We start from the raw sequence: 20,716 nt of genomic DNA, 5'->3' as shown, positions 1-20,716 counted from the left end.
GCATGCACAGAAACCAATGAGAAGCCTGTAAAGAGAGGAGGCTGGATGTATGTCCCTTTTAAGTTTATATTAAAACAATAGATTTCTCAAGCACAGCGCAAGCGCTGTGCAGGCGAATCCTAAAAAACTTGAGCAGTGTGTTGGTTTGTTTCTGTTGCATTATGACGATGGATTAAATCAGTTTAGCAACCAATTTTGCATGCTGATTGCAGTGTTTAATTTTAGACAGTGATTGCAGGTGGGGCCACCAGCATTCATTTTTGAGGACTCGTAATTATTTTTCCTCATTAGACTTTGACCAGGAGCAAAAGAGAGAAAAACACAAAATGGAGAAGTAAGGAGGAAGAGGAAAACGGAATGTCAAATAGAGAAAGCAGAGATTACAAAAAACCTGCAAGAGTGAGCTAAAGGAACAGGGAGTATCTGTTGGTGGTTGAAAGAGGTACAAGGTGGAATCAAGACTACATAGCCTTGGTATTAGACAAAAGTGGCATTTGATAGCCCCGGCCTCGGCCTTCTAAGCAAAACTTTGGACCCTGCATATATTCTTTTACAAACAAGCACTGGCTAAGTGTGATTACTTATGTAATGCCCTCTTCCTGTGGGTAAATTTAGAAGTCTGTAAGGCGGAAGGCAGAAGATTGACCCAATCGATGTATTTTTGGTAGCAAACCCAACAGTGAGTGTTATAATCAGAAAAAGGTGTTGAGAGGCAACACACAAAATCAATAGATTATAGTGTACATAACATTAAGTATAGTTGTCAGATGTTGATTGCAAGTCTTTTATTTTTCAAAAGTCCTTTTTGTACATGTGGAGAACATCCAACGGGTTTCACCCTTCACAAGGGCTTCTTCAGGGCAATATATGGTAGCCAGATTCACGAATCCGTATGTGGGTACCAGCAATGAATAAAGTCACAAGGGGTTCCTGTGGAAGGATATATAGTCCACAGTTGAGGCCTATGGTATAGGGTCAGTGCCCCTAAGTCCTCAGTCCAGATAAAGGCAGACATTGACTGAGGTCGCCGGACACATGCCGTCTCTTCACTTCACAAAGGATTACTAGAGTACTGATACGGATTACCCTGGAGGCTTACCAATTGCCCCATACTAGGTATCTCTTCGCCACCCAGTCCTTATGGATTGGAGGAAATTACTTCTTAGGCCTGGAGAGTGTTAAATAAGTAATCCTCTGAAGGAGTAGTTATTAGTGAGTTCCAATCAATACAAGACTGCTTCACACTCCAGGTTGGGCATAGGGTCAATTTGCTCTTAAAGCAGTTTTTATAATGTCCCTTAGCCGCCCTCCTCTTTTTACAGGTCTAGTTAGTCTGGCTATAGAGTGCCCTTGAGGCGTTGCGTTTAGAAGGTCAGGGCTAGAAGAACTATTTGCCCATGTTTCTGTGACAAATATTATGTGAAACAGGTGGCTCACTAGGAATTTCATGGGCATGTTTCATGACTGATCGGGCCTTGATAAGTGCACAGAGAACTTTTACAATGGTCTTTTGGGGGGGGGGCTTCTATCCTGGTAGGAGGTTTGGGCATTTAGCAATGTCTTAGTATGAGGGATATGATAGCCACAATTTTTGCATGGAGTGTTAAGCCCTAAAGGCAAATGAGTAGGGTCAGCCAGCGTGCAGCCCTGTTTGATATTGTTAAGGGAACAAAGTTTCTTACCTGTTAAGGTAATTCTGTTCTCTTTCCCTGGGTAAAAAAGGGCAGAGTTTCCGGACCTCACCGCAATCCAGGCACAGACGGCTTGGCTTTGGCCAGCCAGAGGATCGGACATGCCATGCTGTTCTTGAAGTAGCCCTCGACTGAGGAGGGGCGTGGCTACCTCCAACCGCACCAGAGCACGATGGTCCTAAAAACAGATGGCACAATTAAGTGTACCAAACCTGGGTCCCAGCTACCCTGCAATCCCAACGGAGGCTCCCATGCGAGGGGAAAGTAGTGGGAAAGCAGAAAAACTGACAACAAAGTTTAGAATGTTCTAAAACCATAAAAGAATATTAAAATATTGGAGGAACTAACCCTCTCCAAGATGGCACCCAATATCGGAAGTCAGGCAACTCTAAACTGGAGGTGGGCGCCTAAGGCAACTGCTTCCTACAAGGAAAGAAAAGAGGCACCTAATGATGTATGCAGCATCTGTGATGCTCTACTGAGCCATTTTGTGTAGTTCCTACCAATCCGTAGGACCTGCGCATTGTTCGGACAACATAAATTAAGGGCTTGGTGTCCAGACTGATTTCGGACACCCCTGCAGGATATGTTGGCCTATAGACCAACTAGCTCACAGTGCAACTGTAATCCCCCCTAACCTACCAGGGAGCGAATGGTTTCTGGCAACCACTGAACATGACAACCCTGTCCACTCAGGGACTGTAGAACAGACAGAACCTTTCACTCAGTCACCCATGCTCACTTATTCTCAGAGAAATATACAGAGAATACACAGTTGGACGTTTTCAATATTATTTATTGAATCAACGTTATTCTTGCATAAAATAAGTCTGCTGCAATGATTAGTAGACAGAAGCAGATAAACGTGATTACAAGCACCAAAAGCGTAAATAGTATATATAGTTCTACCATAGTGCTAAACAATGTATATATGCAGTCATATAAACCAGGCAGAAATCTAGTGTACTTCTACTATGCGAACCCTACTTTAAGTGTACCTAGAGTGTTTGTCCGTGTAGCGCCAAGAATTCCCCCAAGGAACGATCCAACTCCATTACCTGATGGGATAGAGTGAAGGACCCCATATTTGTCACAAACTAGACACCCCTAACGAGATGTCAGCATGGTGATTTCTCAGCATGTAAGTGCCGCAGATTTAAAATAGGTTGAACCTTGTTATCAACGAACTTGTGTTTGATGTATAACACAAGTACATGTAAGGACCTGTTTATTGTGTGGCTTATTTCATGGGCTACTGGACTCTTGACATAAAAGAAAGTAAATGCTCCCTAGCAATTAACACTCAAATGCAACAGAAATCGGGGGTCATATAATGACTTTAAATTTCTGGATAGACATAAAGGAGTAGTCTAAGGCTTAACTCAAGTGAGGATGTATGCCAGTACTTACGGCTCCGGCACACACTTACACCCTATATTGCCGACCTGGAAGAGCTCCCGGAGTACAGCCCCTTAGAGGCCTATGTTCTGATGGGGGAAGTCACAGACCACAAGATTTCCATCATTTAGTGGTCTCTGATAATAAGTTCAGCAGACTGTATTTGTATGTTGCAGGAGCATTGGGAGCGAAACCTAGGCTGTCTGTTGGAAGATGATAGGCAGGAGGCCAGAGATGCATGATCACATCACAGTTCGAGCCATACAGCTGAAATAACTCTGCCAGGCATACTTTACATACAACAGACCGTGGACATTAGTGGTGGTGTGGTCACCACTTTGCTTGAGGTGTGCTTCCCAACTTGGGAACTTGTTCCATACTGTGTGGAACTGCACGAAGAATATGCTCTTTTTGGAAGGGGTGCTCAGTTGTCTGGGAGGGGAGCTGGTTTGAAGGCTTCCCCTGGACCTAAACTGACATTTTTGCATGTCTGTCTAGACATAGACGGTAACAGATATAAAACAACCATGCTGCACCTGGGCCTTCTAGTGGCTAAGATGGACTCTTAGACCTGTCAGTCTTTGGGTGGTCCTCCCCCAAACTTTTTGCCTTACTCCTTTTTATTTTTCTGATCTCGTTTTTTTGGTCTTAGTACTGTGTGCACTTTTCCACTGCTAACCAGTGCTAAAGTGTGTGTGCTCATTCCTTTAAACACAGCAAAAACTTTTAAACATAGTTAAATTGGCTTATACCCAATTGGCATATTTAATGTACTTGCAAGCGCCTAGTAAAGTGGTACTACCTGTACACAGGGCATGTAAATTAAATGCTAGTGCTGGGCCTGCATCAGTGATTGTGCCACTCACTTACGTAGCCCTTTAAACATCACAGGCCTGTCATTGCAGCTTTAAACTGCCGTTTTGACCGGGAAAAATAAACATTTTTCCCAGGCCCAAACCTTCTTTTTTTAATACATATAAGTCACCCCTAGGATAGGTCTTAAGCAGCCCAAAGGGCAAGGTGCAATGTATTTTAAAAAGTTGCACATGCACTTTTAAGTTTTGCATGTCCTGGTAGTGAGAAACTCTTACATTTGTTTTCACTACTGCAAGGCCTACCTCTCTTATAGGATACCTTTGGGGTTACCTTATTACATTCCAAAAGGATAACTTCAAAATGGAAAAAGGAAAACAGTTCATGTTTGATGTCTTTGGAATTGTAATGCAAAATCCTCTTTTATGATATATTCAGATTTTGAAATACAAGTTTGAAAATGCTGCTTTAGAAAGTTAGCATTTTCCTGCCTTAGCCATTTGTCCACTGCGCAAATCAAATTAATTTCATATTTCCCTAGACTAATTCACCACTAATCCTTTTTTGGTTCTGGAGTAACGTGCTACTCACCAAAAAGCACTTCAACACCTCATCAGGGGTAGCAAGCGCTATATAAATGCAAAACTTTCCCTCTTCTATCCCTCCACTATCCTTCTCAATCCAAATAACAGACTAACATATCCACGCACTAGAAGGATCCCACACTAAATTAGAAAAATAGAGTAATGTTTAATAAATAAAACAAGACCAAAACAATAAAAATCCAATCAACAGAACCATTGATATGCAGGTTTGAAGATTTCAGTGAAAATAGCGCTAGAAAGCACAAAGCGACAACTGTGAAGATCTGGTCGCCTGGACCAGGACAAAGTCACATGTTCAGGATGACTGGGCTAGAGCCCAGGTCGGAGGCAGAAACCGAGTTAGACCCACTAAACAAGAGTATCAAGTCGAGGATTCATAGCTCAGTCGAAGCGATATAAGGTCCAGGTCGGAGATGCATAGTGTCGGTTCTGGGGAGTTGTGCCGTCGGCATCGAGGAGGCTGTCATCAAGGGAAGCTTGTGGCGTGAAGCCCTGCATTGAGGGTGCGTCGTTCACCGGCGAGTTCCCAAGAGCCTGCATGGCTTGTAATGTGAAATCTTGGATTGTTGTTGTGGCTGCTGTTGACAAGGGTTTTGCAATGCGAGGGCCTGCATCGAGGATGCATCGCGTAGTGGTGGTTCAGATAGGTTGAGAGCTGAAAGGCTGATGTGGAGACCTTGCGCTCGAAGAATTCTTGCAGCAGAGTCGATGCGTCAGTTCTGCTTGGGTTTGCGGCGTGCAGCAGAGAAGGTGCGTCAGTTCTGCTGGATCTTCAAATGTGCTGGCAGAGCAACTTCAGTCCCACTTCCAAAGGTACATTACTGGGGTGGCACCACTTGACATGGCAGACCTCACAGTGACAGAGTTAAGGTGCTGGATACAAGAGACCAGCCATTGTTCTCACTACTGTGGTCCTGGGTACAGGTTTCAGGTCCAGTCTTTCTTACCCAGGCAAAGTGCAGCAGGTCAGTGCAGTTGGCAGAACTCCTTCAAGGCGGCAGTCCTTTCAGAAGTACAGTAGTCCTTCTTCCTGGCAGGGTCTTCCAAAAGTCTAGAAGTGTACTGAAGATTTGGTCCCTCCGGTCTAATTCATAGACCTGGTGTCTCCTTTGAAGTGGGAGAAGCTTCTAGATGTTTCCTGCTTCCCTTTCCCTGGTTCCAGGCGATCTACAGGGGGTGTGCAATCCTTTGAGTGAAGGCAGGACAAAGCCTATTCAAGCATAAACGGAGCTGTGCTTAATTCCGCATTCCCATCCTGCCGGTGGTGGCCCACCTAGGCACACCTAAGCACTCTTTTATGTGTGGCTGTCTAGTGGGAAATACACAAAGGCCAAGTGGCAACTACTATTGACACTTAAGGATCCCGGGAGATGTCCCAGTGTTTGGAGGGTCAGAGAGGTAATCTTACTCGGAGTATATCCTCCCTTCAAAACATGAATCACAAAAAATACTCCAGATGACCACACAGTGGTCAGAAAATTTTGGAAAACTACCCACATTAAGGGAGGAGAGGTTCCTCTCTAGTGTAAGATTGTGCTAATCACATTCTTGTGTTTGGGCAAAAGCAAAAGCACTTTTTATTTTAATTAGCCTCACACACCTTAATGGTGTCATGCTTCATCATCGGGTCACCCCGACCCCTAAAAGTCGGGGTGGGCTTAACCACAGTGTTGGGAGCTCTTTATATATATAAAGACTGGTGGGGGTTTAAAGATTAAAAACCCTCAGGCAGACCCCAGGTTTCCTTTTATTCTTGGGTCTGTCTGGGTCAATAAAAATCTACAAAAGGGGCTTATTTGAGTTATTATGCTCCTAAGACCCTAGTGCCGACATGTTTCAGTCCAGAGAGGCCTTAAAGGTCCCGGACTTTCTTCAGGGCAGATTGAAAACGCCCCCTATGTGAGGAGTACTACTAGGATGGGAAGTCCCTATCCTTTTCGTGAGATGAGGGCAGAGTAGCTGCTCCTCACGGTATGTGATGTATTTGTGTATCAGCGTGCTGCCAAACTCCACCAATTGCGGGGGGCTGCGCGTACCACACAGGACCAGAGCGATAATGAGGGGGGTCTTCACTTGAAGTTCTCACCCGGCATCTCTACCTAATGCGGTTCTGGCCCTCGGCTTGGCACCTACACCTAGTCATGTGACCCAGAGACAGGCTGCAGGCACTAAATGGCTAAGGTAGGAAATTCTAACAGGCATTTTCAAACTTGTATTTCATAATCTGAATTTACCATAAAGGAGGATTTTTCATTACAATTCCAAAGACACCAAACATGAACTGTTTACCTTTTCCCATTTTTAAGTTATCCTTTTGGAATGTAATAAGGTACCCCAAAAGTTATCCTATGGGAGCGGTAGGCATTGCAGTAGTGAAAACAAATTGTTTAACTACCAGGACATGCAAAACTTAAAAGTACATGGTCAACTTTTTAAATACATTTCACCCTGCCCTGTGGGCTGCTTGGGACGTACCCTAGGAGTGACTTATATGTATTAAATAGGGTGAGAAATAGGTGAGAGTCTAGAAAGGTTATTTTGGGGATCACAGTAGTAGAATGGGGTTTTGGATGAGTGATGGAGTGGAGGTAGAGGCTATATTGAGAGAGGTATAGGGTGAGAAATAGGGTAGTGTATTGGAAAAAGTAGTAGTATGAGGTGTGAGATGATTCAGAGTGGAGGTAGAGGATATATTGCGAGATATATAGGGTGAGATATAGGGTAGTGCATTGGATATGCTGAATTAGAAGCAAAATAATACATGTAAAAATACATAAGTACATGAAAGGCTTATATGCATAAGGAAGGTTATATATGTAGATTAAAGTTGCATTTAATAAACTCAGACTTTCAAGTGTTGCTGTACTTTTGTCTTTCAATAGTGAAGCAGCTGTAGATAAATAGTTATGATAAAGAATGTACTTTTATATGGAGTCACTTATATACGTGTTAAACATAGAATAATGCCACTATAAGTAATATGTACATTTGTTAACCAGAACTAACGAATATCTATATCTTTAATAACATAATTATTATACACGTTTATTCAAAGCAATACACATATGTAGGTACACATCTATAGTCCAAATAAATGCTTATATACAAAGGGATATGCTGTATATTTATGTTTGAGTATGGTGGTTATGTGGGAGGAGCCAATTCTTGAGTAGTCTTCTGAAGAGAAGGCATAATTTGCTTTTCTTTGCTAAATAATTCAGCCAAACAGGGTGACTAATTTGTTCTCCTACTTGCAGAATTCCAGTGGTTCTGATCTATTTGAACTGTATAATAAGATTAGCCCTGTACTTGTTATTACCTCAAAATATATGTAGGAAATGAAACAAAAGTGGGGAGAGGGTGAGGAAAGGTGGACTGGGATGTAAAGAGGAGGAAAAATAAGATGAACTAGTTACTTAACTTCGGAGATACTTTTTCTGATGGATAATCTCTCTAACTCCAGATTCCTTATCTTTAGGATATTCCCACGAGCCAGAGTGGATCCAGAGATTTTTCAGCAATGCTCCGCATGTGCCTGTAGGCTCCACAGTGACTTCATACTGCCCGGAAAGTGAAGTAGCGGAGCCACATATAACCTTCACCCCTGTGCTGCCAGTTTCTTAATCGTTCTTCCTTGTCTTCGGATGCACAGCACTTCAAACAAATTGCAAACGATATAGTACCAAAATCTAACTTGGAACCTTAATACGATGTACAGAATGGGCAGGTGGGAGGACAGAGAGGAATCTGTGGTTAGAGAGAGTACCCTCCAGAAAAAGCATTACTGAAGGTAAGTAACTTGTTCTTCTGCTGGATACTCAGGTTAGACAGTCTTGCAGGACTGAGCAAGCTAACTGCTCCCCTTTGGACATGACTGTCAAAGCAGTAGTGCTTGGTGAATATGTGCACTGATGTCCACATTTCCGCATGGCAGATGTCAAAACTGGCCACTACATGCCAGTGCAATTGTAGTGACCTTGGCCCCATTAGAATGATCCCACATCCCTTCTGAAGGTTTCTTTTTAGCTAGCACATGGTAGCAACAGGTGTTCCTGAAGGGTCTACCTTGAGCCCCCTTTTGTTCAATGTTTACCTCACCCCCCTGATCGGTCTCGCGGAGAGGCTGGGTGCCAAAATTATGGCTTATGCTGACGACACCCAGCTTCTCTTTACCTGGAAGGGGGACGATTTGAAAATGGAGGTGGCCCATCGCTGCCTATCAGCGTTTTTTTCATGGATGGCCCAGGCCAGCCTGAAATGCAATGAGGAGAAGTCTGAGGTGCTTCTCTATGGTCATTTTCCACCTGCCTTTAGAGAGTCTCTCTGGCCTCCTGGATTTCCCTGCCCCTCAGGTGATTGCGGTGTTGCAAAAAACCTGGGAATCTGGTTTGGGGGCGACTCAGGCTTCCATGAACAAATTATGCAGCTGTCAGGGGTGTGCTTTGGCACACTAAAAGCCCTGAGAAGATTCTTTCCCTTGCTTCCCCGCGCTGCCAGGGAGACGGTGGTCAGGGCATTAATACTGGCACGCCTGGATTATGCCAATGCCCTCTATCTTGGCATTCCAGGATACCGTCTGGGAAAATTACAGGTTATCCAGAACGCGGCAGTTAGGCTTGTATTTAACATCCCTAGATGCCTAAGCGTGCGCAAGCAGCTGAGTAATCTGCACTGGTTACCTGTTGACCAGCGAGTGCATTATAAAGCACTTACTATGACCCACAAGGCACTTCACGGTCAGGGACCTGCCTATATTGGTGCCAGGCTCTTCCTTTACACTCCCACTCGTCCTTTGCGTTCGGCTATGCAAAGACGGCTGGTGATCCCTAGATTCCGGAGAGCTCGTCTGGGGGGGATGTCCTTTTCAGTCAAGGCCTCCACTCTCTGGAATGCACTCCCTGAGGATCTCCGGCATCTCGAGGAACTGTCTACATTAAAAAAAGGCTAAAAACTCATCTGTTTAAACAGTCCATTTAGTCCCTCCTGCCTCCCATGTTTACTTTTCTCCTACGCGCCAGGACACTCTCGAGTAGCAGTGCGCGATGAATAAATTCCTTTATAACATAACATAACACATAGCAAACGTTAATGCAGTGGACTATGCACCTTGATAATAGTTCTCTTTTGCACCGTGTTGCCTTTCTTGGTCCCAGTGAACCTCATAAAGAGCTCATCATCCACACATTGGTCTCATGTGGTCATGTAGAGAACCTGCACTCTGGCAGAGCAACAAAATGGTGCCAGGGTAATCTATTGATGACATGAAAGGGTGATAACACCTTTGGCAGGAAGGAGGCCCAAGTTCCAAGTACCAATTTGTCTGGTAAGTAAGTGGTGTCGGGAAATTGCACAGAGAGTGCCTGTGGATGACTCATGCAGTGTACAGAAGTAATGGTGATAGGAAAGACTACCTTGATTGTCAGTAGCCATAGTGAGCAATTGTGCATAGACTTAAAGGCGTGCAGATAACACATTCAGGATTAGATTCAGGTCCCACTACGGCATGCCAAATGACCTTTGAGGAGACAAATGCGGTAGGCCCTTCAGAAAATGCATCACAAAAAAAGATTTAAATAGAGAGGCCTGATCAGGCAAGCATAAAAAGGCTGAAAGGGCCACAAGTAACCCTTATCTGTACCCACTGCAAGGCCAACAACAAAACAAACAATACATCAGAAACTGTTCCTGCAGAGGGTCAAGAATACTGGCCCCACACATTGCCACATACCCTTCTTAGTATCCACAGCAGCTGGACCTTGTGGATGGGCATCTGGCTGCAAGAATAACATCTACTACTTCAGGTTGTAGGTGAACTGTTGCCACTCAATATCCATGCATGGAATTGCATATTGTGGAGATCTGAGTGTAGAACCCTCTCCTTTTGCTGAGAAAGAAGGTCGTTTTGAAGTGGGAGCCAGATTGGAGGGTAACTATTCAGACTTAGGAGCTCTGGGTACTACAGTCTCCTGGTACAGTTCCATTAAGGTGATGATGGCCTGGTCTGTTTTGACTCTCCTCAGAACTCAAGGCAGGAGAGGTATGACAAGAACATGTACAGGAGTCCTCAGTCCCATTGCAGACTGAATGTATCTGCCATTTACCTTATTGGAAGAAACACTAGTGCACAGAAGCTTTGGCATTGCATGTGCTCAACAGTGGCAAACAGATTTAGCCAGGGCATACCTTACAGACTGAAAATGCCCTGTACCACCTCTGAAGGGAGACCCAACTCACGGCCAAACGCTGAAGCCTGTTTAGCTCTTCCAGTCTAGCATTCAAGAACCCACTTGGTGGATGACTACCAAAAATATTTTCTGCTGGCCACCTCCAGAGACATTGTGCATCCAGGCACAGAATAGAGGACCCCACAAACTCTGCTTGAAACCTTAGGTTTTATTGTAAGATCAACATGAGGATTCTGGTGTATGCAACAAGCAATATGCATGAGGCCAGGAGCCCAAGAAGCCTCAGAACCATCCTCACTGAGACCCAGGAGTGGACAAGAAACCGTGGGAACATTTCCTGAATGTCCTGGCCTTGCTGCTGCACTGGAATTGGCGGATAGTCTCTACGAAGAGAATCCTCTGCATAGAGCTTAGATGGGACTTTGCCATGTTGATCGAAAGTCTCAGAGCATTGTCTGAAAGGACTGACCCAAAGTGGACTCTTTATATATTTGAAGCAGTAGTACTAGTAGATAGCTGAGCTGTAAAGCCAGACCTCAAAGGCACAGTATTGTAAAGTATGAATGTCTAGATCATCCCATAAAATGTATACACAAATTCTATGTACGAATTGCTCTAATGACTACAAAATTATTTTTGTTTTTCCATAACAGGAAAAGGCAACAAAACTGTCTGTGCAGAGTTTAACTTCTGTTTAGATCCGGAAGCAGCCCAGATAGTACTGAATGAATTCACATGCCCCACGTACATCGCTGCTATGGACTTTGCTCATAAACACGCCCTGAGTAAGGTAAGCACGTGGATATCGATCTAACTGTTGATTGTGCATGCATTAGCCTACCACTGCTATGTTGGGTTACCTGCATTTTAAGGTCCTGATCACAACTGCAAGGGTGGAAAAAATCTGACATTTCCTCTTGAAGGTTTCGTCCTACATTAGTAGCGAATATCCAGCTTTCCAGGGATTTGCAAAGATTGCCAAAGAGCATTTTAGAAACTGTATGATGACGGTAGATTGTTTGAAGAACACTAATCGATATCATTCACACATGTAGGTCTTCCACCAACTGGAAATTTGTGTTTGCATAAATATGCATAGGCGTATGTAACTCTTTTGTTTAACTCCATGAGGAAAATATTTTTCCCTCAGAGGCTCCCTTCTGCAAAACCCCATGTGAATATGAGGTTTTTGCGCCCCTAATCTCACCATCGAAATGCTAGCATAATTGTCTTTGACAGGAAACAATGAAGGTATTGTTCCAGTGAGGGAAGCTCCATGTGAGGCTATGTGAAAAAGCTCTAACTTACTTGGGTATTGGTGTTCTTCTACTTTTCCAGAGTATCCCTGCAAAAATCCCATTACACTGGTAGAACTGTCACATTCGTAAGACCTCAATCCAAAAGGAAAATTACACCAGTTTGCTCGTTGCAATCAAGCGGTGTACAATGCCTTGTGAACTGAGCACAGCTGAGCTTCTGAAGGGATTAAGGGGGCTTCAGTACCAGTGTCGATATGCTTGTTGGTGAAAGTACCCATGGATTGATGATTACTATTTGAATTCTTCCTCCAAATTCACTACAAGCACTGGCAACACCAATTGGTTTGGCCTTGGCTACCTGGTGTCATGTTTAAGCTGTTTTTTAATGCAAGCATAAGTTATGAAAATAAAAAATACATTTAAAAAACATGTTACCACCTAAATGTGGCAGCCATAAAAAATGTGATATCCCTAAAAATATATTATCACTTCTGTATTGTCCTCTCCCCCATGGGTACCCACAAAGGACTAAACCACACACGGAGCATAGTAATACGTATCTTTATTCTTATGCATGTAACTTGAAACCCAACATTCTAAACCAGCCTTTAGTGCATTTTGCTCTAACACAGTTCTACGGGGTCCATCTGAAGCCAAAAGGGTTCCATCATTTCTAATTCGCAAGACACTACATCCCCTCTGTTAAAAAAAACTTAACATTTTTACAAAACATTTTTATAGATAGACATACACATTCAAACATCTTCAATCAATTTCCTTGGCTTTTTAATTGTTCGGCCTGATCTTGTTTTGGGAATATGGGAAGTGTCATCACCAATGTCCATGATCTGCTTCATCAGTGCAGTTGCTGATGTTTCAGGCCCAGTCTCTCTTTCAACTATTAGATTCGATGAACGATTGGCCAAGTGCCTGAAATTAGAAGAGTCTCAGGTAATAGACTACCCAGGGCGCTAGGCAGTCACCATGTGTCCCCTAGTAGACACCCCATAGAAAAGTTCTACATCAAAAGGAGTATCAGATTTTCTTTTCTGCATTTGTCGTACGAGGACTGGATCTCCTCTCTTAAAGACAAGGTTCTTTGCATGTCATCTTTTGTCAGCATACATTTTCATCTTTTGATTGTTAACCAAGTCCTTCTCATGAGTTGTCATCGCCTCTTTCTTTCTCTTATTGATCCATTGAGATAACTTGGTATTCATTGCTCTTCCAAACATCAAAGTCGCAGGACTTTCACATGTGGTCAAGGGGAGTTGTGAATGATAAGCTGTCAATGTAGAATTCTATGCAGTTTACAAATTGAGCTTTTCAAGAGTGGCACCCTGCACTGCTTTCTAGCATACTTAGAAAATGCTCAAGCAGTCTGTGGGCTTATGGCCAGAGAGGTGTGGTCTTTTATGATGCTTTATTTTCAAATGCTCCCAGAAATCTCTGAAGGCCTAACCATTGAAAGGTGGTCCATTGTCAGACTTCCCGATGGCTGGAACACCCCATGTCGCAAAGATGTCATCTAGTCTTTCAAAGACTTGTTCTTGAGTTGTAGATGAAAGATCTTAAGTTAGCTGAAATCTTGAGTATTCATCAATAATCACCAACAGATAATGTCCATTGTGAAGTGGACCAAAAATGTCAATGCCTGAATATCGGGGAAAACATGGCAGCCGCAGGCTAGCGCGGCTCGCTCGCTCCTAACGGCCTCCTGATGTACCGTGGTGTTCCTGGGGCAGAATGCTGAGGAAACAGAGCCATGAAGTGATTCTCACTCACTTGTGAGAGGTGCCGGTTGTTTTCCTTTTGGCTGTTCGTCTTTCCCATCTCTTGTGGATGTGTTCGACCACCGGATCACGGTCCCTTCCCACCCCCCCGCCATGCTGGGCTCGAATACTGAGGAAAATGGAGCCATGAAGTAATTCTCACCTACTTGTGAGAGGTGCCTTCGCGTTGTTTTCCTTTTGGCTGTTCGCCTTTCTGATCTCTCGTGGATGTGTTTGGCTGCCGGTTTGCGGTCCCCCCCCCCCCCGCCTCCTTGCCTCAGTGGAGACGAGCAGCACTGGAGCTCCGGCGTGGCCGCACGGCGGCAGCTCGGGGTTCCTTGGTCGAGGATCGGGAGGCGGCGGGGCGGGTGAGGCAGCTGGCTATCGGGCGGCACTATTTAGCGCATTCTCGATGGGCCCCGGGGGTCCTGCTGGCAGCATTCCTGGCAAGGAAGGAGCGCTTGAAGAACTGGTGGACCATAATTTACCCGTGGAACAGGTACCGGGAGCAGCAGTGACACCTGGAAGTAAAGTTGGGGGGCGAAATAGGGGCACAAACAAACCAATAAATAAAAAGCAGGCCCCTAAGAGCACAACAAAAAAACAGGGGAGAGGACAGAAAGCCTGTAAAAAACCACAGGTCCCAGAAGGCATAGCAAGGGTTGAGGAATCAATAAAGAAAGGAACAGCAACAGACACGGTTGTGGAGGTGGAGGGTGAGGGTGAGGCTGTAATTGGGGGAGAGAAAGGTGCTAACCAGGGGGCTAGGTGTAAGGAAGTTGGGAGAGATACTAAAACCAGGGGCAGCTCTCAGAGAGGGGCTAACAGTAAGCACTTGAATAACAGCACTGTACGTGTCACCCCCTCATTGCGTTCCTTTTTTAAGGTGTTACCCCAGGTGTTAGACATATTTCCAGTTAAGGCTGCATCTACACCTACGTTTATGCCTATGCCTATGTCCACATCTTCACCTGCACTCACACCTCCCGAGGCTGTCTCTACCTCTACTATAAAGTCAGTGATGGCTGAACCCTCTCTTGTCCCGGGAGTTGCAACCGAAGTCACTGGTGGTGTTGAGAGTATCTCAACAGCACTGGAAAATGTACTATCTGGTGACAAAGGTGGGGATGATTTGGCCAGAAAAGGGGTTGGAAACACGCTTGATGCCCTTGTTACGTCAATTACATTAATCAGGGAGGAAATAAGATGCAACTTTTTGGTCTCTAAAACTAATCAGAATGAGATTAGGGCATCATGCGAGATCCTCGAGAGGAAAGTGGACGGCCTATGTGAAAGAACAGAGGTGGTGGAGAGCTCTGTGGGGGTGCTGAAATCCAACCTAGAGATCGCTGAGTCATAAATTCAAAATCTTCGAAGAGAGGGGGATGCTATGCGGGAGAGGGTCGAATCGTTGGAAAATTATTCACGGCGTAATAACCTTTGGCTCTTGAAAATCCCGGAAGGAAAGGAAAATGGAGATATCAAGGCTTTTGTGATTAAACTATTGAGAGACTCCCTAAATCTCGAAGAGACAGCCGAAGATCTGGAAAAAGACATACAACGGATACATCGGGATCCTTTTCGTTTAAATCCTGGAATAACCAAATCTAGAAAGATTTTGATAAATTTTCTCACATATACTCTAAAGGAGAAAATTTTAAACCTTGCGTTGAAAGCCGAAACGTTAAAGGGCCCAGACTTCTCTTTCGAGGTACGGTCTGACCTTTCTAAATCTACACTAGATAGGCAATGGGAGCTCGGCCAGAGAATGGACAAGTTTAGGTCCTTTGGTGCAACGGTACAGATGCGGGTTCCCGCATTTCTACGTATAATGTATAACAACAAAATGCACAATATTCGATACCCTCTAGAGGCCGATGAATTACTGGAGTCTATCAGAACTCACTCTTGCTCTCAGAGTGCAAGTCAATAAAGAGTCACTTAGCTGTAATCCTAGTACCTGGTTTTGTTCCAGTCATTATCTACATACGTATGCTGTACTATAGGATTGAGAGTCCTTGGTTGAAGGTTACTTTCCTTTCTGGGGGTAGCGAAAAAAAAAATATATATATATATATATATATATGTATATATAAATAAATAAATATATATATATTCCAAAGAAAGAATCGATGTAATTAATCACTAAGAAGTGTTATTAAGTACCAAAAACCATATATAAATTGAAACAAAAATACAAAAAAGAATAAATAAGAATGAAACAAAATAATGGGTCTCCCTTTCTAACACTAGGCAAGCGTCTCTGTAGGGTTCTCTCCGTCTTCTTGTAAGGTAATTTTGATTGGCTCCAGTAGTACACACGGTGCGGAAGGGGAGGGCTGTTAGAGGGCGTAAATCTGGCTATACACCAGGCCGGAGTCAGTTTGGGAGGGTTTTTCAAGAGGGGGGGCACAGGGGGGGTAATCTTGGGTGGGGAAGAATAATGAAAAAAAATCCTCATGAGTCTGTCCTTTTCAACTTTTCTATGTGTCCTAGTCGTATATATATTCAGTTCAGTAGGACCGACAGGTGGCCGAATCCAGGTTATTGCGGCTATGGGAAGAGCTTTGCAATGGTGAGGGAGAGATGATGATGGAAGTAAAGCTATGACTTCCATTCAATATATGTCCTGGAATGTCAATGGTCTGCGAGTGAGGAGTAGAAGAGATCGTATTCTACAATATTTGAGAGACTCCCCCCGCGCAGATCATTGTCATACAGGAGACACACCTTCTTAAAGCAGAAGTTATCTCACTACTAAGAAAGCAGAGATGGGTCGATAAATTTATATGTACAGACCACAATGCAAACATTAGGGGGGTCCTCTTTATTTTAAAAAAATCAGCGAAAGTCCAGATTTTGGACTACAGAGAGGATCACTCTGGGAGATGGCTCCTGTTGAGAATCTCAGTAGATGGCTGGATTTGTACACTTGTGGGATGTTATGGCCCAAATTCAGACGACCCGTCTTATCTGGATACTATTAGGAATTATCTGGTCACCTCCCAAGACCCAGTAATTTGGATGGGAGATTACAACATTGTGCTCGACCAAAAATTAGATAAATCCACCAATTCTAGAGCCTGCATCTCTTCCCAATCAAGACAAACGCTTCGAACTATAATGACACAGTTGGGTCTGGCAGACCTGTGGAGGGAAAGGGTGGGTAATAAATTTGGGGTCTCCTTTTGGAATCTCAAATATAAGCATAAATCAAGAATTGATTATGCCTTATTTAGTTATTGCCTTAAAGACTCACTGACTCCGATAAAATATCTCTCTTCTCATTTGTCCGACCACTCGGCTCTTACGTTTATTCTAAGATCAGACTTGCAGATTAAAAATACCGTCCTGGTCCTTTGATCGGACCATTCTCTTGGAGGACGAAGAAGTTAGCTTTCTGGCAACAGAGACCGCATCATTCTTAGAGATTAACCTAGAATCTGCTGTCTTAGCCACTGTGTGGGAGGCATTGAAAGCTTTTTTGAGAGGCAGTATCACCAACAGAGCCTCTTACAGGCGGAAGTTATATAGGGAGAAGATAAAAAGTCTAGAGCAGGAGATGTATCTAATCGAGCAGAAGCTCGGTACCTCCATGGGCTTGCCAGTCGAGCAAAGGAAGTTGGAAGAGTTGAGGAAACAACTGGAGGATATCTTACAAGAGAGGGTGGCTAAGAGATGGGAGGCTAGCAAGCTCTCCCATTTTGAATTTGGCGAGGCAGCAGGTAGGATTTTGGCATGGAAAGTTAAGGCTGACCAAGCCCAAAGTTATATCAGAGAGATAAAATTGGAAGGGGAGGCTGCTGTTAGGATCTCTAATTCGGAGATTGGGAGTGCCTTTTTGGATTATTTTGAGGGGATTTATAGAGAGGATATTTCTAATAACCAAGTGGCAAGGGATACATGGCTTGATAAGATCTCTCTGCCAAGTCTCTCAACAGTGCAGAGCAGCTGTTTAGAGATGGAGATATCAGAGGCCGAAGTGATCAAAGCCATAGGGCAACTTAAACGAGGAAAGGCGGGAGGCCCAGATGGACTACCTGGAGAGTTATATCGAGCGCTAGGTGGTGTTATTCTCCCAACATTGACGGTCCTTTTTAATGGTATTCTTAGGAAGGGGGAAGCTCCTCCAAAATCCTGGGGAGAGGCGTCTATCGTTCTGATCCCTAAGCCAGGGAAGGACCCAACAGAGTGTGGTTCCTATCGACCAATCTCGCTTTTGAATAGCGACTATAAAATCTTTGCTACCATCATGTCAGCGAGATTGGGGAATGTAATTGGCGCAATTTTACACCAGGATCAGAAAGGTTTCATTAAAGGGAGTCAGTTATCAGATCTAACACATGACTTGGTGGGGGCAATAGACATTGCCTCAGCTTTCTCCCTTCCGTTGGCCACCCTTACTTTAGACGCGACAAAAGCCTTTGATGGGGTCAATTGGCCCTATTTAGCAGCCGTTTTGAAGAAATTCAATTTTGGTGAAGGCTTTCGCCGAGCCATCACTCTTATGTAGGGGGCTCCATCGGCAAGGCTGTTAATTAATGGTGTCCTGACAGATTCTTTTAACATCACGAGGGGCACGCAGCAGGGCTGCCCGCTCTCTCCCCTCCTATTCAACTTGTACATTGAACCGTTTGCCCAAGTTTTGCGGGCAGAGGAAAATATCCCTTACTTCAGGTTTAAGGAGTGGGAGAGGCGGGTCGCACTCTACGCAGATGATATTCTCATCTTTACATCTGACCCGGTTCTAGCATTTCCCGCTGTTATCAAGAGGGCGGAAGAGTTTGGACGCATTTCAGGGTACGAGATTAACGCCAGCAAAACAGAAATAATGGCTTAGAATATCCCCAATTTACATCTGGGGTGACCACTTCTATGCAATATCTGGGAATACAGGTTACCCAAGATGTTGGGAACATCGCACAAAATAATCTTGATCGAGTTTACAACGAGTGCAGAAAGCTATTAAAATCTTGGGCTCACCTTCCACTTACCATATTGGGTAGGGTAAGCTTGATAAAGATGACTATCGTCCCCAAATTCACTTTCATCTTTAACACCATCCCCCTGGCCTTTGATGCGAAAATCTATGATTAATGTGATTTTTAATTCACTTACTCACACCGATCTTCAGGGACGCTCTGTGCTCGATTACTCACCTGCACGCCTCGGGCCGACTCGGTGATTAGCAACGTTGAGCGGAGGGCGGACAGGCAGAGCCAGAGACACTTCCGCCTCACGAGCGGTTAGCGCTCTAGCTTCCACAACAGCAAGGGCTACAAAGGCAGCAAGGAGCAGCGGCTCTCGGCGGTAAAGGGGTGGACGGTGGCAGAGTCTTCCCTGACACGCTTCAGATGCTAGCTAGCGTTGTCCTTAGAAAAGTCTGATGCTCAGAAAAGGTTAAAGGCTTCAGTGTTATTAAGGCAAATGAATGTGGATTTTATTTTTTTACAGGAGACACATGTTATGACCTCGCAAGAATTTTATTTGAAACAATTGGGTTTCCTGGTGTTAGTAAGCTCACAGCAAAGCGTTAAAAAAAGGGGAGTAGCTATACTAACCAGGAATAAAAATTTGCTTTTGACAAAAAAGGCACAAGATCAATGGGGGAGATAGGCAATGGTTGAGTGCATGATAGATGGGGAGTGGACTACGCTGATAACGGTATATGGGTCAACCGAGGATGATCCGGAGATCTTTCAATTTTTAGATGTGGAATTAGCTACCTGGGCACCCAGAATTATCATGGCAGGGGATCTGAATATCAATGGTGCTGATGGCCTTGGGCTCATTTGGTAAATATTCAGGTAGAAAGAGGCGTGTATGCCAAGCCCTTCAGGGATTAGTTGTAAATAACGCTCTATCCGATGTTTGGGGGAAAGAATGGTAGGAAATAAGGGTTTTACATATTACTCTGCCCCACATAAAATCTGTGTTAGATTGGATTATTTTTTTACCTCAAATAAACTCTTATCGGAATCAAAGATAGAAAGACTCCCACGGGTTCTAAGTGACCATAATCCCCTAATCCTTACAACAAAAAAGTCAGCAAACATTAAACAGCAAAGAGTTGGACTTTTGAAAGAGGGTTATTGCGGGAAGATAAATATGTGGACCACATGAAAATATGGATTAAAGAATTTTTTGAGAATAATAGAGATAGTTCTACTGTAGGGGTAGTATGGGATGCCTTTAAAGCAGGGGTTCGGGGGGAAACCCTGAGCTTTAATTCCTATAAGCGTAAACAGGAGCAGATGAGGAATATGGAACTTGCAAAGGGAGTACTTAAGGCCGAAGAGAAACTAGAGGAGTGTATTATGAGTGGAACCCCATTAGATAGTGCAATGTTGGTACTCCTTAAAGCGAAAGGGGATGCTGAGGGAGACATCGCCAGAAAGGCTGCAAAATTATATGTAACAAAAAGAGAGAAATGCCACGAATTTAGTGAAACAGTGGGCAGAACCTTGGCTGTACGAACTAGGCAGCAAGAAGCGTTAGGTACTGTGAGGGAGATCAGGGATACCTCCGGTAGGATCCATACAGAATCAGAGGAAATAAGGGAAGTCTTCAGAAACTTTTATGAGAAATTATATGATGAACCGATAAGGGGAGATGTTAGTAGAATTAGAGATTATCTACAGGAAATTCCGGTGGTCACGTTCACGGATGAGGAGGCAGATAGCTTGGAAGAGGTTTTTCAGGGGGAAGAAATAAAAAACGCTATCTCGGACCTCCCCTCTGGAAAAGCTGCAGGTCCGGATCAGATTCCAATAGAATTTTACAAGATATTCTGGGATATACTAGAAGTTGACATAATCAGGACAATGCAACAGGCGCAGACAGGTGAATCTATACCTGGGTCATGGGGGAGGGCTGAAATAGTGATAATTTAAAAAAAAGGGAAGCCTCCGGAAGAACCTGGGTCCTATAGGCCCATTACATTGATGAATACAGACACTAAACTCTTCTCTAAAGTACTAGCAACAAGATATG

The 20,716-nt window shown here is 44.0% G+C and overlaps 1 protein-coding gene across 1 annotated transcript in view; it reads left to right on the top strand.

The window, feature by feature from the left end:
- The window catches only part of LOC144773303 (inosine-uridine preferring nucleoside hydrolase-like), a 130,513-nt gene that overhangs the window by 61,515 nt on the left and 48,282 nt on the right, over window positions 1–20,716 (top strand). Inside the window, exon 5 of the mRNA XM_078658244.1 lies at window positions 11,346–11,482. Coding sequence (XP_078514370.1) covers window positions 11,346–11,482 — 137 coding nt within the window. The remainder of the gene's footprint in view (window positions 1–11,345; window positions 11,483–20,716) is intronic.

The sequence above is a fragment of the Lissotriton helveticus genome, chromosome 8 (genome assembly GCF_964261635.1).
Source record: "Lissotriton helveticus chromosome 8, aLisHel1.1, whole genome shotgun sequence".
Classification (NCBI taxonomy): Eukaryota; Metazoa; Chordata; class Amphibia; order Caudata; family Salamandridae; genus Lissotriton; species Lissotriton helveticus.
Note: the sequence above shows the minus strand (reverse complement) of the source record. Positions and strands in the feature narration are given on the sequence as shown.